Raw genomic sequence first — 25,913 nt, forward strand, 5'->3', positions numbered from 1 at the left:
TTTCGGGCACTCAAGCTCTTTTCTCCGGTACCGCAAGTTCCAAGTATATTGGTTTTAGTTCTTGAAGATTTAATTTACATCGATAAAGAATGTTCATATTGTGTTCGAACTCACATACCCCTTTGTCCCGCGTCACCCATTCCCACGATAGTATTTGGCTAATCCCGACTTTTTAAAATTCCATCTCACTAACGTGATCCAAAGCCTGAAAAACAGCATCTGAAAGTCCAGGTCTGGTGCGCCCACACACTGAGCGTCACCTTCCACCCCCTTCGCTGTCTTTCCTTTCTAGGGAAGCAGAACTCCGATTAAGTTTACACCCAGAAAATCTCATTCAAAGAAGCTTGGGGGGAGGGTGGGAGAGCAGGCCAGGAAAACAGGAGGAGGGGGTCTGCGATGGAGGCTGGGCTATGGCCCTCCTGGCAGGGAGAGGAAATCAGGAATTGGCGTCCTATAGCTGCGCTTGGCTGAAGCATTGCGCTCGATTGGAAAAAGCGGAAAAATTTCTCTTCGCAGGAAAACCGACGGAAACTGTAAATAAAAAAACTCAGTAATGTTGAGAAAAGATAACATGCTTCGGAACAGGAGTCATTCTGTGTGTAAAAAGGGTGCCCCGCCCCTTTTTGGCTCCACCACGTGGCTTCCTCTTGCAAACATTTTCACTCATTTTTCCAGGTCTATTTTATTTAGGGGCGGCGCTAAGTCCTGCCTCGCAGTCGGAGACGTCCTTTGCCTTTCTCTCGGTGTGCGTGTATGTGTGTGTGCGCGCGCGTGTGCGACACACATGAGTTGCGACTCAAAAGGAGTTGGGGGGCCACTGGAAAAAAAAGCCATTTTCCCAAGCCCGCCGTACGAACTTGCATCCAAGTCAACCGGCCCCATTGATTCTGCAAAACAGGGAACATTCCCCCTTCTTTCCTCTTAGATTATCCCCCTTCCCCTTTCCTTCCCACAACCAAAATAGCCGGTTTTTCTTACTTTGCTAGCCCCCCAACATAGAATAAGAAACTTTTAAAATATAAAGCAATTGTTAAAAGTTTCGAAAAGCCTAGTCGTCTCCCCTCTCTCTCCACCCGGTGTATGTGAGTTATTTTCTTCTTTTCCCTCCCACCTCCCGTGACTCACTCCCGTTTTGGACCTACCCAACATTTTGTGCAAAAGGCATCAGCCATGAACAAGCTGTATATTGGAAACCTCAACGAGAACGTGACTCCGGCGGATCTGGAGAAAGTCTTCAACGACCACAAAATATCCTTCTCTGGCCAGTTCTTGGTGAAGTCTGGCTACGCCTTTGTCGACTGCCCAGATGAGCAATGGGCTATGAAAGCCATCGAAACTTTTTCTGGTAAGCCAATGGATTTATCGCTCGCTCGTTCTGTCTTTTTCATCTCTTTTCTCCCTTTCCTTTGGAAACCTTTTTCGATTTTGGAATGAACAATTGTTTTTCAAAAAAAGGAGAAAACCCGCGTAATTTTATAAAACGGATACTGCCACTCAGAACCGCAAATACTACCGGGCCGGTTCTTTTTGTGTGTGCGAAGACTCGTAAAACGTGGTGTACAAAGGATGCGACCAGGCAGCCACACTTTGCTCGTACTCGCGCTTCCGCCCTTTCTTTCTTTGGCTCTCTGTAGTCATCAATGAAAGTTACTTTCGTTTCGTATTTTTCTCTCATCCACGGGAGGGGGGCACCCCTTCGTTTCCCCCCTCCCACTTTTCTCCTTGAGTATCGAACTAGGTGGCGAGTATTTTAACTTGTTGGGCCTAGAATCTCCTATCAACTTCCATAGGCTTTCTAGAGGGCTCTTGTTTTTATTATCCAGCCAAAATGTCCTCCTCACATAATAAAGTACCCTTATTCTTCTTCTACTACTAGGATATTACATAAATCAGGCCTTTCCTATAAACAAAATTTCGTTTGGCAAACCATGAATTAATATTCCATGTATCTGTGTAGGGGAATGGGTGATTTTTTTCCCTCTTCAGAAAGCCCCCCCCCCCATTTCTCCCCTACAAATTAGTCATCTCTTAAATAAACAAAACTCTCCATCACTTTTATATCTTCTCTGGGATCAATGCTGCCCCACTCCACGTTCTTTCAATGCCATTTGGGATTTATCAAGCAATCCAGTGTTGTATTTTTGCATGTTAAGCGTGTGTGGTACTTCAGGGTGGGAAGTGTGGAAAAAGAGGGGAGGTGTTGGACTTTGGCCATTTTGATTTAAACAGGGGTTTCCTGGGGCATGTGATGGGTGTATTAGCCTGAAGGTCGCCATGCTGTTTAGAGATTTGAGACAAGAGAAGCAGACGGAACTAGCAGAGCAAATCTAATGTTGACTTTTGCTGAGACCAGATGTTTTGTTCCCTATTTAAAATACCACATCAGAGTTCTGGCCCTTTTTAATGTCACTTTCTTCTCAACTGAATGTTTTAATTTATCTTCTTTTAAAAAAATGAAAAGATGATATGAATTATCTTGATAGCCAAGCAAGTTGGACATTGGAATAGGCCTTACAATTCCTGTTTTTTCCTCTCCATTCTCTGGTAAAGCAGATCTTGTAATGTGTATATGAAAATGAGTTAAATTGTTACCCTTGGAATAAAATGTGTTTGGTTTTTTTATCATATATTCTCCATTTGAAATCCATTTAATTTTTTTAAATTAAGAGTAGAAAGATAAGAATATCAAGCAGGAGTTTTTATAGTAAAATGCACCTGAATCTCCCCCTTAGTTGAATTAAAACATGAAAAGTAGGAGGAGTAGAAGTTGAGTTATATGTGACCCATTGATATCCACCTTTTACTTTTTTTCAGTGTACATTTTTTTTTAAAAAGCAAACTTGTGTTTTTAGGCAAAGTGGAGTTGCATGGGAAACAACTCGAGATTGAACACTCAGTCCCTAAAAAACAAAGGTAATCCAGTTGTTTGTTTTCTTTGAATTTATCTATGTTGAAATGTGACAGAGAAGATAAAATGTGCTTAAAATGCTAAGATGGCATAAACAAAGCTACGTTGCAAGAAAATATTTACATTTTTGTTTTCCACTCCAAAACAAAATTACTTGAAAAACATTTTTAAAAGCCTTTCTTAAACTGCTTGTTTATTTCTTTTCACCCCAAATTACTTTGGATGCATTAAAGAAACAATTAAATTTAGATAGATATTATTACTCTTCATCAACACTAAAAGTATGGTATTTTGGCTTAAATTGCAATATTTATATCAATTTCAGCATGACATGACTTCCTTATGGTATGTTTTTTTAATGAAGCTGTTTAGTTTTAAATTCTTGTTAAAATTGAAGAAATTAGAAAAATTTTGGCCCAATTTCTGGATGTAAAAATACTTGCTTTCTACTTATTTTTGTAAATATTTTGTATTTTTGTGTATGTTTTTTTGTTATTTCATTTTATTCATTTTTGATCTTTTGTTCATTATATTGCTTATCTAGGTTTATCTAGGTTTATTAGTGGAAGCTTTCACTAAATATCTTATAGCAAACAGCTTTTTCCTCCAGAAAAAAGTTGCAATCAATCCTTAGTCATATAAATCCCAGAAAGTGAACATAAAATGTCCAAAGTGTATTTGTATTAGAAATTGTGATTCTTTTTTTTAGAAGAATCTAATGGGAGAGAAGGGTAGTTTAGCTGCCTGTTCATATAATTCAAAAGATTATTTTTGTGCATGATTGACATCACAATTTCCTGCTCTTGTATTCACACTGATTCTCATACTTCTTGGACTTCCAAACCTTATGTAGAATGTATTGCTGAAAGACTATAAATAAATATCAGATTTTCTGAAACATTGCAAGAGTCCCAAAATCTGTTTGATTAATTTATTGGACCAATAGTATGGATTTTGTATAATGGATGAACAGTAATGTTTGTAAACAGTCTTTGTAGGTTAATATATAGTATGTATGGTGTTACAGGGTGCCTAAGAGAAATGTATTCAGGAAGCCAATTACACAGTGAAAAAAACTTAAGAAATATTATGGGGGGATTGGTAGCTGGAGGAGTGGGAAGAAAAGGAACTTTTATTCTTCAATGATTTTTAAAAAAATCATTTGTATAGATTATAGACGATTCTGAAAGGTGATTGATTCTTACATAATGCTGAAATCAGCCAATGTATGCAAATTAAATCAATTGCAAAATTATCTACTTAGTGAATTGCCTTCAATGCTTATAGATATAAAAGATAATTTTTAAAAAAATCAAATAATTTCCCAGATTAATATTTACCACATTCTTCTCATTGGCTGGGTTCAAGATTTTAAAATCTTCCCAAAATTTTAGATCATATCATTTAGCATATGCTAATATTTTATTGATAGATTTCCCTGATATATTTTGAACCTTGTATTCAAATATCGTAATGAAGTTAATGTAATGATTTTTTTCCAAGAAAATTTATATTTAATTATTATAAAAATAGATAGTTGATTCTTCTGTATTGCTGGGTTAAGTTTCAAATATGTGTGTCTTTTCAACTTGTCTTGGGACTTGATTTTCCTGTTTGGAATGATAATCAGAAGAGGAACTAGTTAATTCAGAATAGTCTTAATAATAATGTAGCTAGTGAGATGTTTTCCACCACTTAACGAAACTTATAAATATTGCCAGTACTTTAGAAAGAAATACCTATAGCTCTCTATATGTTTCAAGTTATCAAAATAAAATAAATCACACTCTGCTTCTTTCATTAAAAAAAAAAAAGAAACTGATCCACATTCTTCAGCCTTGTTCAAACTGTTTCCAGATGCATTGAATTGTAGTTCCCAGAATCCCCTTCTGGTATGATTCATGCAGACAGAGAGTTTTCGTTCACTATGACTAGAAAGTGCAGGTTGGAGAAGACTGAATTAGACAATGAGAAATTCAGGTTGTCTAAGGAGGATAGTTTTGGTTAGCTTACATATTTATTAAATCAGAATGCAAAATGTGTAAAAAAAAGCATTTAATACATATCTTAAAATTTATCTTCACCAGTATTGAAAGTTGTTTCAAAAACCTTTCTTAATTTTACTGAATTGGCACTTGAAAAATACAATTTGATTTTACTTATTTTTAAAATTTGTATGCCATCCATACAAAAAAAAAACAAGTTTGAGATCATACATCCAGCATAATTAACAAATGCTTTTTGAGGTAAATATTTTGCTTTAGAAATCACTTTTGCGTAATGATAATTGTAATAAATCTTACAAATTGTAAAAGTTGCATTGATTGAAAAGAACTTCTTTCAAGAAAGTGTGCTTTAATTTGCCACTTAAATATGTATAGATTTAGGGAAAAAAGATTATTTGTGTTAGGAGTGTTTTCAGTTGAACATTTATTGAAAGAAAAATAAGTTGGAGAAAATTTGCAATTTTGCCTCTAAAAAGCAGCAAAATTCTGTTAGCGAAGGAAAGAGTTAATTAAAACAACCTCAGAGATGTTTTAAGAACTCAAGAATGTTAAGAAATGTTTGGAGGTTAGGGGCGGGGTTGTCTCCCTCTGAAAAGATTGAAGTGGATAGAATTAGAGAGAGGTTTGGGGGGGAAAGAACAAATAAGAATGGGTAAAAAAAAACAAGAGGAGGGGAAATCAAGTGAATCCATCAAGCAAACATTCCAAATAAGAGGATTTATTCTAAAAAGAATAAACCTTTCAGAACTGAAGTTATAAAAAAAATGTTTCAGAAGCATATTTTTAGCAAGTTAGAAAAAGGTATAGTTTTAAATCTTGTTGCCTACAAAAGGATTTTTAAAATCAGGATGTGTGTGTTTGTATGTATACTGATATTTCCTGTTGATTAAATGTTATATAAGTTAGTGAATAATGAAGTTGCACTGTGGCTTCCATTCTTTTAAGAGAGTCTGCGCCCCATCATGATAGCGCTAAAAAGACAATTTTGTCTACATTGTCCTACATTTATATATTAAAAGATGTTCTCTTAGTTATCTGCTCATTTATGTTGTGTGTGTTTTTTTTAAAAAAAAAATCTATGTCCTATCTGGACTGTTATGCCTTGCCAGCAATGCTGGCCAGTACCATTCAGCATTTTAATGATAAATATAAATATTCAAGGTTCTGTAAAATGGGGGATGAAATATTTTGATGGATATTTGTGTAATCCTGTATGGCTTCAATTGAAGTTGGTAGTATTTATGGTTCTCTGTACAAAAAATAAAGATATCCTTTATTAATCTGTTCAGATTATGCCATCAAAATTCCATGGTAAATGCTGCAGATTTACAATGTAAAGTTTAAAGGAACAATTTACATTATTTTCTTAATTTTAATTTATATTCATTGTTTTCCAGTAAAAATATTAAAATTATATTTGTTTGCATCAACTATAATAGTAAAAGATGAAATTGCTTCCTGATGCTAAAAGAAATTTTAAAAAGTTAAAATATATTATTCTATAATTTTTTGTTTTTCTTTCCATAGAAACCTTTGGAGGATTTATTGGTTTCTTTTGGTATAAATAAGAAATAATCTCAGTTTATAAACTGGGTTTGCATGTAGTAATAAACTTTAAATAAAAGGAAGTAAGCAAGATAAAAATTACATATTGATTTTGCATCTATGTATTATGAATTGGTTTCAAATCCAAGAATTTGCGGGACAACTGATTACTGATTTACCATTGCTGTTCAATAATAAAATTAAGATGAACTCTCGAAATAATCCCACTGTGTTATGCAACCAACATGGAAATGTAGGTATGAGAGCATATGATGAAAGACACCTCAAAAACACAAGTTCCTGGTGTAGAAATGTAATCTCATGATTCTGTTTGGGATAATGCATGTTTCATATATTATGCTATTACTAGATATATATTGATGTTCCCATGCTTTACACATAATAAATCCTCATAAAAGAAACTTCACAGATTTTTTTGGGGGAAAATTTGCTTTCTTATTCCTCTAGGTTAAGAATAGACATCCTACAGGTCACTTGCACCTATCAAAATTCTTCTGGAGGAATTCATTGGCCAAATAGCTTAATTTTTGGAGAGGTTGATAGAGAATCAAGACAAGTTTGCCTTTGAGAGATCTGCTCTCATATGTACTTTAAAGTTTCCCTAAAACCAAAAGAAGTTCAGAAACAATTGTGTCCTATCTGGTGATTTCACAGGATCATTAGTTGACTTCACCTAGAGTGTTGTAGTTCCTGAGCCCTCAGATACTACACACGCTACTTTTAACAATTATATATAACTCAGAAAGTTGAGTTATATTGTATAGACATTTGAAGTGTAATCTTGTTGATGTTTACTCAAAAGATAAACTGCATGTTAAATTGCAATTTGCTGAGTTTTTATCATTTTAAAGTGTCAAGGGAAGGAAGTAGGAAGTTGCAACCTGTTTCATCTAGTTAAAACAGATTTTTTTCACTAGTAAAAAAACTCTAGGTTTGCAAAGAAAAAAACGAATTGAGTTAAATTTTTACCCCAGAAGTTGGATTTCTGTTGTTGCAATCAGTACTTAGTTTACAGAATAATGAAAACTACATTCAGTTTTGAAAATCTAGGCATAAGAGAAAATATGTAACATGCCAGTTTTAGGAAATCTTGTGTAAATGGCTTTCAGTTGAAGAAATTTCCAGTTACGGCTAGTACTAGATTTGATAAAAGGATTGCAATGTGAGAAAAAGTAATGGTTACATGATTTTGGGCCATTTACTCTGTCTCAGTCCAATCACAAGGTTAATGGAGAAAAAAATGAAAAAATGGTATATGCACTGCCTGAATTCCTGAAGGAGTGTGGGATATAAATTTAACAAAATAAGTAACTTCATCTAAGGGACAGTGGTTCTTGTTTTAAGCTAATCAGATATATTAATATGTATGTGATCAATTGCTTGTTCAAGTATTAAAGACTAGTAGAAATAAAGCATATTTTTTATATTCCACCTTGTGCTGAAATCCATTTACCAATTTAAAGCATTACCAAGCCTAGACTGGAAAATTAAATGAAAGAAAATAATTCCTGAGATACAAATTGCCTTGAAAAATTGCAAGTTGGAATCCTGTGAAATTGCATTCTTGCAATATGTTTCAAATTTGCAGTTCCCCATTACCAAAATAATAATAGTATTCATCCTCAGAGGTGAGTTATGAGAGCTTGAACTTCAGAAAAGATCTAAAGTAAGAATTGGCGTGCATAATGTGATATGAGCTACTGATAAAGAATTCCTCACCTCAAATCCTGCTAGTGTCATGTTAGACTTAGACAAACCACTTTCTCACTATAATATCAGACTATATATTGTTTTAGCTTACAAAATTTTGTAACAACTATAACTAAATATAGAACATAAAGTACTGAGTATATATACCCAATTAACCTACAATAAGCCCCACCGAAATGTGTAGGACTTACTGAAGGGAATTACTTGGGTTAATAATGGATTAAACCCTAATGATTTTCAATAGGATAGTAACTAATCAATTTCCTAAACGTGTAAAATAACTACACATTTCAAAATTTTATACATAGTAAATAGGAAGATTTCAGCATGTGTTTTCCAGCATGTAGTCTGCTTTACATTTTTTTTAAATGCTAATATTCAAGGCCACAGCTTTTGTCACTAGAATAATTTATTTTAAGTGATTACCACTCTGATCTAATTACAATGATGGCAGCAACATATAGCTTCCAGTCAATGCATGCATACAGCATAAAAAGGTGCAGACACTTAGTATTGGTACCCAGGTGCTTAAAATATCTGATATCTACAAAGCCTGGTACGCTATAACGTCATGTTTCAAATAGTAATAGTGAATAATTTTGTAGCAACTTAAAATAGATTCCTTGTTCTTCTTGTAGCACACCTTGGAACCTCTTTGAAAGTTTTTAATATCAAAGCATATATCCTTGAAGTGTGTCTGTGTCTGTGTGTGTATAATAACACAACATATTTCTAAATTACAACTTTGTGTTACATGGATAAAACACTGCAAATTTGAATTAAATTTAGGTGTCCTATTTTTCTCCTGTGCAATCAGTTGAAAAACTTAATTGATTTAATATGAGTTTCTACAATTTCCAGTGGGATATTACATGTGTTAGCAATGGAAGTTGAAGACAAGTTCTCATTAATTACATGAACAAAATAAGAATTTGCATAAAATTGACTGTCATATTAAAACTATGATGCCTGAATTGCATGAATTAAAAAATTATGTTAAGGTATAGAAAGAAGAAAGAAGGATGGGTGCTCATGTGATTTTTTTCATTATATGAATGTTTTACATAATGTTATGTTAAAGTAAAGAAAAGAAGAAGAAAGAAGGATTTGTGTATTTGTGCTCATGTGATTTTTTCAGGTTTATAGGGTTTTTTTTCATATAAAAGCTTTACTATTTCAAGTATTGTCTGCTATACTTTTTGTTTTATTTTTCCTTTCACCCAAGATTTAGCTTAACTTTTAGAGACATTGAATCTAGAGATAGAATATGCTGAACAAGGATTGAATTATTTTATCCATATACAAGATTCCATGGATGTTCCTAAGCAGACTATTTTATTAACACACAAAAATAGAGGAGAAAATAAAATTAGCTAGATAGGAAATAGAATTAGCTAGAGAAGCAAAACAGAGGAAGAATAATCCAGAAAAAGGAAAGCAAGACAAAAGCTTTCAAAAGAAAACAGACAAGAACAAAAGTGGAGGAAAAAATCCCATATCTGTCTGCTAAAAGGGACACAGCTGGCAAAGGGACATGGCTATGGAGTCAGTACTGCATTGACAGTCTTAAGAGATCCTGCAGCAATGCCTCAGGGACAGATTAAGTACATAGGAGTAGTTGCCTAAACCGAGTAAGACCATTGATGCATTTAGGATAGTATAGCTAACTTTGAGTGGCAACAGCTGTCCAAGATTTCCAAACAGATTTTGGCTATCTGGGGTTACTGAGATCTGAACCACAGAGTTTCGATAAGTTGGGCTGATGATGTTCTATCACTGTTATGCCCTTTCAGTGCACAAGATCCAGCAGATTTATAGGATCAAGTAAACTGTGATTGTGCCATTATATTGTCTGATCAGGTTTATTTGGAAGATAAAAGTACCACTCAAGGGATCTCCACAAAGTAGCATAGCAGAGAAGTTGCCAGGGACTTTCTGTTCCAAAAATGATGGCTGACAGAGTAAAATGTTCTACTACTGATGCTTCTATTTTTATCTTATTTTTTGACGCCTTCAAGTCAGTCTTGATTCCTGTTGACTGCCTGGACCAGTCCTTGCAGTTTTCTTGGGAAAATTTCAGAAATGGTTTGACATTGGATTCTTTGTAGGACTGAAAGAGAGTGATTGGCCAAGGCCACTAGTAGGACTAGAACTCATTGTCTCCTGGTTCCCAGCCTGGGACTTTTAATTGTTATATAAAATCCACTCTTTCTGCTTTCCTAACACTTGTTAAAATCTTACCAGTGATCCTCATCCCCATAGAAAAATTACTGTATTTTTTTGGAGTATAAGACTCATCTTTTTCCCTCAAAAAGGAGGCTGAAAATCTGGGTGCGTCTTATACACTGAATACAGCATTTTCTGTCTCTCGAAACCCCGCCCCCTTCACCAAAATGGCTGTGCTTAGCCTTTAGGAACCTTGCAGAGTGTTCCTAGGGGCTGGGGAGGGGAGAAATGAGTGGGAAATGGGCCGTTTTTTGCTCAACTTTTGCCCTCCCACCCCCCAGCTAGCAGGAACACTCTAAGCCTCCTAAAGACTATAGCAATAGCAGTTAGACTTATATACTGCTTCATAGGGCTTTCAGCCCTCTCTAATCGGTTTACAGAGTCAGCATATTGCCCCCACAGTCTGGGTCCTCATTTCACCCACCTCGGAAGGATGGAAGGCTGAGTCAACCTTGAGCGGTGAGATTAGAACCACTGAACTGCAGATAACAGTCAGCTGAAGTGGCCTGCAGTACTGCACCCTAACCACTGCGCCACCTCGGCTCTGCATGCCCCCCTTTTTTTTTTTGACAAAAATTGACTTGTTTTTGTGAAAAATGGGCCATTTTTTGCTTGTTTTTGGCCCTTTCACCTCCTAGGAGCAATCTGCAAACCTAAAGGCTATTCATGTCCTTTTAAAAAAAAAATGGGCCCGTGTTTGTGAAAAAAGGGTTGTTTGGGGGAGTTCTGCAGAGTGCAAAAACTTTTTAAAAAAATTTGCCTCTTCAAAACCTAGGTGCATCTTATATTCCAGTGCGTCTTATACTCCAAAAATGGTAAATTACAATTCTGTAATGTGTAATAAAATTCCTTATTGTTGCAATTAAATGATTTTGACCAAGGTTTTTTCTCCATGTTATTAGATTTAAACACAGGTCCTTAAAGAAGATAATTCTCCCTCTTTTTTTTTTTACAAAGTACTAAGAAATTCCAACCCTTTAGAACTTGGCCACTATTTATTTTATAGTAGATCATAATTAGAACCTTTGGCAGAGGCGCTATTAACAAATCTGGTAGAAGGGAGTAACATAGAGTCATTCATATATAGGTAGTCCCCAACTTATGACCACAATTGAGCCCCACATTTCTGTTTTTAAGTGAAACATTTGTTAAGTGAGCTTTCCCTATTTTATGACCTTTCTTCCCACAATTGTTAAGTTAACACAGTTGTTAAGTGAATCTGACTTTCCCTCCTGACAGGAGGTCACAAATAGTGATCACATGATCCCAGGACACTGCAACCATCATAAATATGAGTCAGAAGCCAAACGTCATAATTTTGATCACATGACCATGGGAATGCTGCAATAAATGTGAAAATGATCATAAGTCACTTTTTTCAATGTCATTGTAACTTCAAATGGTTGCTAAACAAACTCTTGTAAGTCAAAGACTACCTGTAGAGGGAACTGGATATCTTTTTTGTATAACCAAATGGGTCATTTCCCATTTACAACCTTTCTGTACAAAGCAGAAATCTCCATGTGGATGTTGTCTTCAAAAATCAAAAGTTCAGATGTGGAAGAAACCTGACATGGACCAACTACTTGCACCTGTTCTAAAGGTCACAATCTTTCAACTGCTAACCCTCACCTCCTCTACTTATAGTCTCTATATTGTACTCTAGTATGAGAGCAGGTGTGACATACAAATGTGTAGTAACAGAAGTAGCTCTGGATAAAGAAGTCTCAGTTGGTCATAAGCCAATCTTAACTGTTTTCCATAAAACAGAAGGGGGGATTATTTTCTGATCCCAAACGTAGTTGATCAGTCAGATGTGGATTTTCTTCTTCATATTATTGCAATTAAGAGATTTAGGCTAGTAAATAGTTTGACAGTTGCTGTTCTACAGTCCAGCCTCCCGGATGAGATCTTGGACTTGGGCCTAGAAGATTTTATTTCAGCTCTGGGCTTATCCGAATGATGAGCCGAAAATAGGTTACTATCATATTTTAGGTATTGTGGAATGGTCTTTCAAAACATGATTTAAAAGTTTCATCTAAATAAAACACCTCTTTATTTTTTGACATATTAAAAGAAATAGATTTTGTCAGGAGAAATTTTAGACTGGTCATATAATTACCTCAATATTTTAGATTGGTCAGTAAGTATCCATTAGTTCATGATAGCACTTCATTGTTTGATCATTCCACTACATAAATTATAGGCAATTTATAATAAGTCCCTATGGAACTGGCTGACTTGCAATCAATCATTTCAACTGAATCCTTTCATACAAAAGTCTAGTTATAACCTAGCGTGTTTATTTTAGCACTCCATGTTAGTCTTTTATCTTTTGCTATTGTTAAATAATATGAGAAATTAAAATCCTTTTGCAACATTTTGCAGCTCACCCAGAGAACTGCCAATATAAACCCTGTTCTATCTACAATCTTTATGCTCACTCTAGCTCAAATAGCCAGAAGAAAAACGGCATTTCTGCATAACAGAAAAGTATCAACAGGCTTGGGGCAACCACAAATATTGCCTAACTGTAGCACTTTTTAGAACACAACATCTCATGGGGAGGAGGTTCCCTTTCCATAGGGACTGAGCATGCTCCAGAGTCATACAGTACTGACTCTTGGGAGGTGGGGAAGAACAGAAAACCACAGTGGTTGGGAATGGAATGGAGTAACTGGAGTCTGGCTGCAGAATTTTGTGCAAGTTCCATTTATTTTGAATTCATAGATTCTTTTACTTCATAGGGTAGGACAAGTTCAATGAAAATCCAGTGTTTGTTTTTCTTATAAGTGTGAATGGGGAGGAGGTTTCCCCAAGACTCCTTTTGTTCCTTCATCAGATGGGTCATTGATTTTATTATGGGTGCCATACGAAAAACCCAACATGATCAGGAATAAAATGAATTATTTAATTGACTGCCCCAGTGGTTTCAAACATATATTTGCAACAGAGTAGGCATAGCAGGCCTGGATAACCCAATTTGGTGGTAGGAGCAAGAAACAAATAATGTTTTTTGTTTGCAAAGGTGATATAAAGAAAGAATATATTTTAAACAGTTCTTCTCCACAAGGATACAAATAGATCCAAACGTATTCCATACAGATTATTATGAATGAATATGGTGTAAGCACACAGTACAGAAAACTTGAACATATTCATGTATGGATTGCATTCACTGGACTGATACTTTCATACAAAACATAAGCAATACATAAAACCTGAGATGATTTTGTAATCTTAACACCACTATAGCATGTTACGTTGGGAGAGGCTGCTGTGAGCTGCCTATATAGATTACTGTGTCCAGAAGGTTTTTCTACAGTTCCCATTATGAGGTTCAGTGTGTTGGGATAGTAGGAATTGTAGCATAATAATTTGGACTATGATAATTGTTGTCACATTTCATTCAGTAATATTGAGTGTGAATTTTGGGCTAGTACTAATGGCCACCCAAAATTCTTGATGGCAATGATTTTCTTCCTGGTGAGAACGGTGCTGCAGGTCTGACTTGATCCCAAATAGAATATAAGATCAAATATTTTCTCCTTCATAGATGATATGTTTTCTTTTTTCTGGACTCAGGAAATGTGCAGACATTGACTAGAATTAATTTAGTGGGTCCAAAGGGGCACCCATTCATGGACAACACACCAGATTTCGAAAATGCACTCTTACAGTTTCACCACAGTGATTTTATTGCCTTTTCCAACCCTCCAAAAATCCACCTGATCTAAACTCATCACCCACTATAAACTAAAGTACAACTGTTACAACAGTCAACTAACTGCCCAGCATTTTAGGGACACTGAGCTGTGATGACTTTTACTTGCAGTTTCATGGAAATCTACTTGTCTAAAACTCTCTTGTTCAGGGCTCCTGGAGGAAGCTTAGACTCAGTGCAGTCTTTTGTATATTGTGATTGAGCCCTTTGAACTGAACTTTAGAATCATTTGAGAAAGAATAGTTAATGTTTTGAAAAATTAAGAAACTAATCTTGTTTGCTGCTATCTGTTAACATGACTGTTGCTCTGGAATTCAGAATCAAAGTTGCTACAGTCCGGTCAGTTTCTGCCCATTTTTTTGGGAAAAACGTTTAATGACTTTTTCTACCAAATCATCAAGAACTGCAAAAAAGTTATATCATTGAGGCAATAATCTTTCAATTATGCTTTTTACCTTTTGGAGCAGATATGTTTAAACATTATTAGACCAGTTAGGTATTCTGTTGCCATTACTATTTCTGCTTGTGCAATACTTTCTCCCCTTCCTCTACATGCTTCGGACTGCAATCTCCATGGGTACCGGTCAAAAGCCAGATATACTTAACTGTGTCATTAACTTAATAAATAGCAGTGTTTCATTTAACAACTGTGGCAAGAAAAGTTGTAAAATGGAACAAAACTCACTTGACAAATGTCTCACTTAACATAGGAAGATAAATTTTGGGCTCAATTTTAGTCGTAAGTTGAGAACTTTCAGTACAACACAAACACATTTTTGTACTGCCCCCCTCCCCGTCCAAAAAACCCCTCTGATATAGTACCAAAATCTGCAGGTGCTTCAACCACATTCTGCATGAAATCAACTGTAATTATTAATCCTTCTGTTTCTTTTAAGGAAGGAACACTCTCAGATGTCTGTCCAATTCTGAGGCATATTTACTCCCATGAGTATGAAGATAGCTTCTGTTTTTGAGTTTAACTCCTTTTTTTCTCCCTTTTCTGAAATAGCTACCATTTCCCCTTCTTCCTGGCTGCCTAGTCAGTGGTGTAGTTAATTTTGGAGGCTTAAGAAAATTGTTGCCATGTTATTGAACTCCTGCTGGCTCCATTATCACTGCTGTTGGCAAAATGAAATATATAATGGTGGGCATTGCCTTTGCCTTACTGCTGAAGCATAAACACCTTCAGAGTTTGACAAACTTCCTGACATAATAAGATAACACATCTACCTATTCTTTTATGAGCTAAGTTACCTATTTCTGGTAGTTTCTGCCTGAGGTTGACTCAGTCTTCCATCCTTCTCAGGTAGGTAAAATGGGGACCCAAATTGTTGGGGTCAATATGCTGACTCTGTAAATCACTTAGAGAGGGCTATAAAGCACTGTAAAGCGGTATATGTCTAAGTGCTATTGCTAAGTGCTATTCTGTACAATCGGATTCAATATATTCTAGATCACTTTGCTCTACAAACAAGCCTTCTCTGTTGTGGCATCTGCCCTCTGGAACAGCTTCCACCCTCCATAGCTCCCATCCTGAAGATGATTGAGAAATCTTTGAAAGCTTGACTGCTCCCCCAGGACATGTAGAATTCTGTCCAATATAGAATTTATAATTTATACACATTTGAGGTTTTTGTTTAAATTTGATTGTTCATTGCTTTTAATATTGGAAATCATCGATGTCTAATTCAATTTGATGGCCTCTAAATTACATAAGAACATAAGAGGTGCTCTGTTGGATGGGGTCCCTGGAGTTGAACTCCATATATCCAGAAATTGCTAAGATTGAGAAACAAGGGTTCTAGACGTTGCTAAACTGCCATTCTAAGCAGCTGCAGCCAGCATTGTCAGTAATGGAGGAAGCAAGAAGAGAGTTTACTGCTAGGTTGTGCTAATATAGATAGTCCTCGAATTACAGTCATAATTGAGTGCTAATTGTGATGGTCCTAAAGCTGGTTGTAATGTGACCGGACCTTATTTTATGACATTTTTTGCAGTGAACATTAAGTGAATAACGTCATACAGTGAATGTAGTGGTTGTTAAGCAAACCCATTGTTTGTTATGGAGCAGTTTTTACCTGAAATGATAAATAAATACTTGTTTTGTCAAAAACATGGCATGTGACCACAAGATGCTACAAATAGCTGTATCTTTGAACGGTTGCTAAGTGACCAATCATAATTTGAGGACTACCTGTAGTTAACTCATTTTCTGAGTGTGGGTCTGTTGATTGCCTAAAGAGCTCCTAAGTAGCACCAGTGTGATATTATAGGGTTGATAGGATAGAGTGGATAAAATATGGTAGATAGGATCACCAATCTTCGGAGGAAAAAGCAAGGAGCATCCCTCTGGAATTATCTCACAGGATGCTGTTGGCTCTTGGAGGAAGGAGACAGAATGGAATATTCTAAAAAAGTATGTGTCTTGTTGGAGTTCTGACTGGGGGTCTTTCACCCTGTACTGCTTGATGCATATGAAATATGTCTGTCAAGTCAGGATGGAAATCACAGGGGCTGTCAAAGCTTGTGCAGAAATTCCCCTAGCCCGAAAGTGCCAGGGAAGCCCCCACAGTGGCTCTCCATGCAGCTGCTGGTCTTTGCTTTGCGCTTGAGAAACTTGGCTTTATCTACTGGGAAATAAGAATAATAAAAGAGAGGGATCACAATGTTCAGTGCCTGGATTGGATTTGCAGCCTGGCACGTGCCCATTTTTCAGTCGCAGCTGGCTTTTCCCAGAGCTTTGCCAAGTCTGTCGGCTCCATGGCTTCTGGTGAGATTGCAGCCTTTGATACCATGACATGCAAGGTTATATGTTCCTACCCTGGTTTTTTAATGCTGCCCCTGATGTCTCGGAGGAGCTTTCAAGCCTGGCAGGGCTAATATAGCAACAGGTTGCTGGAGTTTTTGCTCTTTTCCACGTGTGAGAGTCTCCAGTCAACTGAACTTGGCAGCTGGTGCATTCTAGTTCCTTCCTATTAATGCTGATAGTAGCTGACTCACTGCTTCTGAATTAAGCCCGCCTACTGTTTGTAGTCACTAATTATTCCCCTTTTATGTTAGACTTGAGCTATGTTACAATTAGGGATCCTGGACTAGATGGACTAAAAAGGAAATGCATTTTTATTGCTTTTATTCAAATTTTCTACATTCAGTGCTGCTTTCCTCTTCAAATTCCTATTAACTGAATGATATTTTCCTGAAAAAGAAAATTAATGCAGAATAAGATAAGACATTAGGGATAGCTGTTGTAAATAATGGTGTCACAGAAAGTTTATACGTGTATTGAGACAAAAAAAATATAGATGTTATTTTTGCAGAGTTGAAATTGAGAGAAGAGGACGAAGAATGGAAAAAAGAAAAGATGATTAAATGGCCCTTCACCTTTGAGATATTGTACAATTTCACTTTATCCAATTGTCATATAACACACACATAGATTCCAAGTGTATATGCTCACACATACATATATATGCACTGAAACCTGCTATAGGAGATTGCATAGAGATTTGAAGAGATACTTATCCTAAGTGAATGCTACTTAACAACTGCCTTGCTGAGCAATGCAAGTTCCCAATTGTCATAGTCAAGAATTAACTTAATATCCTTTAATAGAAACAGAAGGAGAGATAATGTTTATCAACTTTGCATATGTTACACATTTGGGGTAATTCATAAATAGAAGACAATAAAATATTGGTAAGTTAGAAAATGAGTTGGAAATAACAAACTTAATAGATAAATGCAAAGGTGTTCATTTAGGAAACAAAAAGAATGTAATTAGCACTTGTGGAATAGTAATTGAGTGCAAATTAAATATCAGTCAACAATGGGATATGGCTTCAAAAAAAAAAGTCATGTTCAACTGTATAATAGAAATAAAGTTTCCAAGTCATGGGGAAATAGTTCCACTTTATTTTGCATTGGCTAGATTTATTTCTGATATTGTGTCCTGCTCTGAGCCCTACACATTAAGAAAAAATTACAAAAATTGGAAAAGGTTCTGACAAGGATCACATAGAGTCTAGGATATAGATTCTATGAAAAGAGATGGAAGGAACTGGAAATAGTCCTGAAAAAACAGAAGGGCATATCACTCTTCAGACAGATGAAAGGATGTCATATGAAACAAGATCACAGCTTGTTCTCCACTATTCCAGAGTGAAAGAACAAAATAATGACCTCAAGTTACGGGAAGGCAGATTGAATTTTAGAAAACACTTTCTAAAAGTAAAAGCAATAGGATACTGGAAGCAATTGTCTCTTTTTGCTGAATAAGTTAGGCAAAGGCTAGATAGCCATAGAGAGGGATGTAGTTTATTTTGGCTTCCTGCACTCGGCAGGGATTGGACTCTGTGACCTAAATAATCTCTTCCAACTTGGATATTATCAATATAATATGAGAGTTTCCCTTCCCGTCTAATCCCAGGCGAGATAGGAAATAGAGATTCTGAACCAGTATCTGTGATTAATAATGGATTTCATGTGATTAAACAAACTAAATCTTACACCAGGCAAGAAGGTTGTTTAAGTTAATGTTGTTTGACTACCTGGGACCTTGGTGGAGATCATATGTTGGATGAATTACTTTGAAGCATGGGTAGAGACTCCATAGTCTTTCACATGTTGTAACTCCTGAATACCTTTAGCTGTAGCAAGTAGAAACTCTAGTTAACCAATGTTTGGTTGCTCTTAAGATATTAGACTCACATCTTGGAGTTGCAGAAGTTTTGCTGTTATATGCAGGTCAAAGAGCTGTGTTTATTAAAGTTTTTACAACTGTAATTGAGTCTATTAATTGAGTCATTAAGCAGGTCCACATATGACCATGTTTTATTTTCAATCATATTACAAAGACCTTGCTTACCGTGTTCATTGTTTAGCAACTACTTAAAGTTATAATGGCACTGAAAAAGTAACTTTATGGCCAAGTCACATTTATGGCTTGTGCTGTGACTCTGTGCTCACATAATTGACATTCAGATGCTTTTCAATTGGCAGGCATTTAATATGATAGCAGCATCTCATGGTTGCTTGATCTCTGTTTGTGTGCTTTGCAACTGCCTTATAGTAAACAGAATGAATGGAAAAGATGGCAGCAAATCAGACGTCATGGTCATATGATATCTCACTTACTGACCACAGTGATTGTTAGCTTAACAATCACAGTGGAAGAGAAGCTGTAAGTCTGTCACAGTCATGTCATGACTTGCTTGATGACCTGGTACTTAGCAATGGAATTGCCGATCCCAATTATGGTAGTTAAACAAGAATTACCTGTATTCAAGATTTCAACATTTTGTTTTACATGAATCTTGATGAAAAGCATACATTACATATACTTGTTGGGTGCCCTTATTCAGTGCAAATGGAAGTATCATTTATGATATGACAATGGCTTTGGGAAGCATATATATGTGTAGATCTAGTAGATATTGAACCTATGTTTTCACTATTCTTTATTAGTCCAGACAAATATAAAAACATTATGATTTCAGTAAGAATCAACAGAAAAAAAGTGGCAAATAAGCTTTGCTGCCAGAAATGGTTAAAGTAGTGGGATCTAGGACAAGTTCTATCCTCATATTTGTCGGTGGGTCCTTGGGCCTATCTATATATGAGCAAAACACGCTTGTCTTTCTGTTTGTAGCTTTCAGTTAGCCCAAACGGTTCACCACATCACAAATATTTTTGGATCAGGATATTTCATATCTGGTAACTTAAAGGATGCATACAAAATCCCGGACTCATTATTTCCATTTAATTGAAATTTCAAGCATATTCACACCAGTTGCATTTATAGTATTGTGGCACTCAGCATCATTGCAGTCAATTACAGTAACATATTTGTGATTTCAGATGCTCCCTCCCTGACTTCCCATGAAGTCAATGGGGAAGCCAGAAAAAATTCAGAACTCAATCCCGCTCCCACTGCTTTTTTGCCCGCTCATGGTCATTCTGCTTATCTGCTTAGGTAAGGAAATATCTTTGAAAGGATGACCATGTGGGTCTTCGGTTGTCTAATATATTGCTATGACCATCAAAGGATAGAAATAGGAGAGGCAAAAAAGTTGTAGTGTATCCTCTGTCCTTAGTGAGATATTCTCGAACTGTACAAGGAACTATGAATCTTAAAGAAGAAAGAAAATAAAATGATTCATCAGCCATTGCCTCTTGGCAACCTTGATTGAATAGTATTCCTGTAAAATTTGAGTATAATTTCAATCCACCTTCCTTCCCCAAGCTCAGGAAATTTCAATCTCAATACACATAAGTATGGCCATAGGTATTTCATATTCCCATTTAAATATCCAGAAACAATATGTGTGGCCTCAGAGTCACCCAAAGATTCCTGAATTTAAAAAGCAAACAAACAATTGAAGCTACAGCATTTAATTATTATTTTCGGAGTATAAGACACCTTTTTTCTTCAAAAAAGAGGCTGAAAATCTGGGTGCGTTTTATACATCGAATACAGCATTTTTCTGCCTCCCAAAGACCCACCCCTTCACCAAAATGGCCATGCATACCCTTATGGGGGCTTTCAGAGAGCCCCTGGGGGCTGGGGAGGGCAGAAATGAGCCCAAAACGGGTCATTTGTTGCCCCCTCCCAGCCCCCAGCAACACTCTATAAGCCTTTATAAGGCTATGCATGTAATTTTTTTTGACAAAAAACATTTTTGCTCATCTTTGCTCCCCCCCCAAGCACTCTGCAAGCCCCCCTACCCCCGAAGGCTATTCATGCCTTTTATTTTAAAAAAACCCACGCTCATTTTCGCAAAAAACAGGCCGATTTTGGGAGCTTTGCAGAGTTAAAAAACTTTTTTTCCATTCTGAAAAGCTCTTTAACTGATTGATGAGAATTACATTGATCAAGTGCTGTGCCAGCAGAAACAAAGTCTTCAGGTGCTGCAGATTGTCAGCGATTTCCTTCTCCAGCACATGGATAAATACATCTGGAAACATCTACCTACCTACTCTCTCTCTCTTCCTACCTACCTACTGTATTTCTCATCTCTATCCCTCTACCTACCTACTCTCTCTCTCCCTATTTATCTACTGTATTTCTCTCTCTCTATCCCTCTACCTACCTACCTATACACTCTCTCTTCCTACCTACCTACTGTATTTCTCTTTCTTTCTCTCCCTCTCTATCTCTCCATCTACCTACCTACTTTTTTTAAAAATTTGCCTCTTCAAAACCTTAGTGCGTCTTATATTCCAGTGCATCTTATACTCCAATAATATGGTATATTTCACCCTTCTATTTAAGACTTTACAATAATAAAACAGTAGATTACAGAATACAAGTAAACCAAAATTTTTTAAAAATAGTCATCTATGTGTTTATCAATTAAATTAACCATTTATTGTATTTTTCGAAGTATAAGATACATCCCCCCCCCCCAAAAAAGAGGGTGAAAATCTGGGTGCGTCTTATACACAGAATACAGCATTTGTGGCCTCCCCAAACCCCACCCCTTTCACAAAAATGGACATGCATAGGGTGGGGAGACAAAAAACGAGTTTAAAACTGGCTGTTTTTTTGCTCGTTTTTGCCCCCAGGAGCACTCTACAAGCCTCCCAAAGCCTATGCATGTCCTGTTTTTTGCTCATTTTTGCCCCCCCTCCCCCACGCAGTCCCCAGAAGCACTTTGCAGGCCTCTCAAACTCTCTGCATGCCCCGTTTTTCACAAAAAACAAGACATGCAGAGGGTTTGGGAGGCCTGTAGAGTGCAAAAACTTTTTTTTTAAATTTACCTCTTCAAAATCTTGGTGCGTCTTATACACCGGTGCATTTAACAGTCTGAAAAATATGATATTTATTTAACAAATAAAGGCTTGATGAAATATGAATTTTTACTATCTTCCTAAATATTGGGACAATGTAAACTCAATGAATATTCTGTTCAAATTTTTAGAGGAAAGCAAGACCAAATCGCCCCAAAACATAGGATTTCAACTAAAGGGCTGCTTCTCAGCTCTACTCACACTAGCTCCTATTCTTTTTCATCCCTTCCCCCTAAACACTGGCATAATACTCTAAAGTTATACCAGCCTAAGACTGTCATAACCTGGACTGAAGCCAACATAAGGAATTCAGTTGTAATCCTATCCTACGTCCAGCTGGCATAATTCAAATATAAGTTTCACTGGAACAGAGGGGGGAGGAGGAAGAAACCAATTTTGTGCCATTCAATAGGAATAGGATGGTGAAATCAGGAGCCAAGAGTTGGCATAGAAGAAGACTTAGTGCACTGCAGAAGATCAGTGTGTAGGCTTCAAACAGCTAATTTCAGATTTTATATGTTTATAAACTTTCTCTCCAAGCTGTAAAGTGTATTTTTAATTCCTTTTCTTGCCACAAATTGTCTTTCATCCTGTTCGTATTTATAATTTTTATTAAGAAGTTTGATTATAATACTAAACTACTGAACAATAGCTTAAAGACAGAAAAGAGAATAGAAAGGAGTAAAAAGTTCAAAAAAAGAGAAAACTAAAAATATAATAAAGAGGAAAATGAAGACATGGCATCAATCTACATCACAAGTATTTAGTGACTCTTCATCCCCTCTAAGGTTACAACATTTATATTTTCACCCATATCCCATCTCTTATCTATAAACAAATTATAAAATATCATATTTTAAGTCCTGGTGTCAGCAGAAAGTCCATAAAGGCTTGCCAGAAGTAACAGAAAATTAAATTTCATCCTGAACAATTTTCTCTCCTTTTGTTCTTTTTTTCATTCACACTATCCTTTTGAGGAAATCACATATCAATTAAGATATACAGTAAAGTCAACTTTATCTTGCATTTTTCACACTGTTTCTTTGTTAAGTTTTCTGTTAAACAACATAATTCTTTCCCATTTCTTTAACCTCAAATGCAATATGTATGTGTTGGCTTTTATTTGTTTAATATATTTCTTTCTCAAATATCATTTGGCTACATGTAACAGATGGAAATCTAACTCCTGTATATACTAAGTAAAATCAATCAATCAATCAAATAATCTCTCTCTCTTCCTTGCTCTCCACCCCCTTCCCTTGTATCAGAGAAATCTAAACACTTGTTTCTGGTGATTTTTCTTGGAGGCATTCAACATCAGCTAAGTGAATTGTTCTCATTTTAAGATTTTCCGTTTTTCTTCTATAAATGATGAGGGGGGGGGAGCACATTATGTTCCTTTTGTGATATATTTTAACAACTCATTTTTGTGTTCCAAAACATCCATCTGACAAACCAGGTGGGAGGATTGGTTTTTCTCATTTGAACCTAGTCTTTAAGAAGCTTGCAAGCAAATGTATGTGAAAATATTCTGAGGGATAAAGGTTCATCACAAGTTTGGCACATGTAGCTGGCAAGCCGCCTTGAGGTTTGCCTGCTTGCTACATATCATAGTTTTTTTGCAGCCTAAAGGTAGACCTTGACTTAACAGTCATTCATTTAGCGACTGTTTGAAGTTAACAGTGGCTCTGACAAGAGTGGCTTTACCGACAGTCCTGATGCTTACAAATGTCACAACATCCCCACATGATGAAAATTTGGGTGTTTGGCAGTTGACATATATTTATAACCTGGGCAGCATCCCAAAGTCATGTGATTACCATTTCTGACCTTTCCAGCAGCTTCTGGCAAGCAAAGTTAATGGGGGAAAATGGGTTTGCTTAATGACTGTATGATTCACTTAACAACCATGGCAAAAGAAGGTTATAAAATCAGACGTGACTCATTTAACCTTGCTTAGCAATGGAAATTCTGGTGGCAAATTGTGGTGTCTTCCAGGTGTGTTACCCTATGTCTGCTTTCATCCCATACTTAGTTTATGAATCATTTGATTACAGCAGTCTTGAAGCCCTCCCCTGATTTTAGACAGATCTCTAATCTAACCTGCTGGGCTAGAACTAGGCCTGGTGGTGAGTGATCTTCTCTAGGCACAGAGCAAAGAGAAGAAGGGATCTGGTTCTTTCCTGTTCTTCCATCCTGGTTACTCACCTGCATAAAGTTTCTGATGCCAACCTAATATTTGGCCACCAAAGTTGTTATATATGCGTCCAATATTTTATGATCCTGGCCATTAGGTCACTAGGTTTATTTTTATTAAAGTTAAAATTCAGACATTTTGGGGGGGGGGGCACCAGCTTCATGCTTAAGGATGTGGCATCTTTTTTTAAAGAACAGTGGGGATAAAACCTAGTGCCTATCAGGATCTGATTCCTGCTGATGTTTGTTCAAGAGGAAAAAAGAGAACTTCAGCTAGCTGCTATTTAGGTCATCAAAGTTCTACATATTTTTTTATTAAACATGATCAAACCTAGGAACACATGATACATGTAAACTCATAACTGGTTGTTTAGCAAGCAGCATTTGAAGTTACAATTCACCTCCAAAAAATGGGATTTATGACTTAGTTCTGGTCCTGCCCCCCCCCCCCTCTGCAATCATACGACCAAATTTTGGTGCATGGTATGGCCATTTATAGTATCTGCGATCACATGGCTGCTCTTAGTTTCACTTTTCGGCAAAACTACATTCATAGCAAGCTATTGATTTGCTTAGTAGCCATTGCTTAATAACCTCAACATTCACTTTTTGACTGCTGCATTCACTTAATGACAACTGCAAAAGTTCTACCATCATGTGGCTGAACCATGTAATGACTTGTGCCCAACTCTGTTCAGGGTTAGTTTGTCAAAGACTGACTGTACTGCCTCCTGCTTGAACCAGATTGTGTTTCTCTCTAGTTCAGTGTTGTTGTTGTTGTTTTGTAATGGCAATCTCTTAAAACCTACCTGAAAGATCTTTTTCTATACAAAGCATATACTATGTTTTTCGGTCTATAAGACGTGTCTAGCTTTTGGGGAGGAAAGCAAAAAAAAAAATTTTTTTTACTCTGCCTCCCAGCATCCATCAGTATTCATCTGGCTAATGTCCTTGCAGCAAACAACATCCTGGTGAGCTTCAGCATGTTATCGCAGCCTAATTCAGCATGAACAGCTTATTGGCGGTTGGATTGGCCTCCTGGAATGCTACCGATCAGCTGTTCCAGGCTGCAGGGATTGTCGCTGCCTCCACGCATCCCATATTTGGCCCATTCCAGGCAGCAGGGATCGCCACCTATTGCCGGTGATGAGCAGCAACGATAGGTGGTGGCAATCCCTACCACCTGGAACAGGCCAAAACCAGGATGCATAGAGGCCAAAAGTGGGTATGCGGAGGCTAAATGGGGCATGCAGAGGCCAAAAACGGGACGTGTAGAGGCCAAAGGGTGGGAGTGGGCAGGGCTTCGGCAACATTTGCTCAATAAGACACACAGACATTTCCACCCACTTTTTTTGAGGGGGGAGTGCATCTTATAGTGCAAAAAATACGGTACTTAAACATCTGAGCAATGGCTCCCAGTTTTGTATTACAGGAATGAGAGATAAATTCCAAAATCCTATGCATCCAGCTACATAATTCAGTCTGGAAAACGCACAGAACACATAAGGAAATAAATATAAGGTGAGTTGCATAATCCAAACCAATTCAGTTTCTACATAAGAATGAATTCTTCAACCTTTAAAAATAATACATATTGAGCAATCATGCATACTTCTAAAAATAAAAGCTGAGATTTGGGGAAGCTGAACATTGGTCTTTCTTTATTCAATATGCCAGTGTGCAGAGCCTCCCCTTTGTGCTTGTTTCCTGCTTGCTTTCAAAATCTGATGAAATTTGTTTCTTTAACTCAGCCATTCTACATATTTCTGTTATTCAGTTTTTAAATATG

The 25,913-nt window shown here is 36.6% G+C and overlaps 1 protein-coding gene across 3 annotated transcripts in view; it reads left to right on the plus strand.

Moving 5' to 3' along the window:
• Positions 1-1,170: 1,170 nt before the first annotated feature.
• The window catches only part of IGF2BP1 (insulin like growth factor 2 mRNA binding protein 1), a 73,741-nt gene continuing 48,998 nt past the window's right edge, over positions 1,171-25,913 (plus strand). For all 3 annotated transcript variants that reach the window (XM_032237434.1, XM_032237435.1, XM_032237436.1), the window contains exons 1-2: positions 1,171-1,345; positions 2,853-2,913. In XM_032237434.1, coding sequence (XP_032093325.1) covers positions 1,171-1,345; positions 2,853-2,913 — 236 coding nt within the window. The remainder of the gene's footprint in view (positions 1,346-2,852; positions 2,914-25,913) is intronic.

The sequence above is a fragment of the Thamnophis elegans genome, chromosome Z (assembly GCF_009769535.1).
Source record: "Thamnophis elegans isolate rThaEle1 chromosome Z, rThaEle1.pri, whole genome shotgun sequence".
NCBI lineage: Eukaryota > Metazoa > Chordata > Lepidosauria > Squamata > Colubridae > Thamnophis > Thamnophis elegans.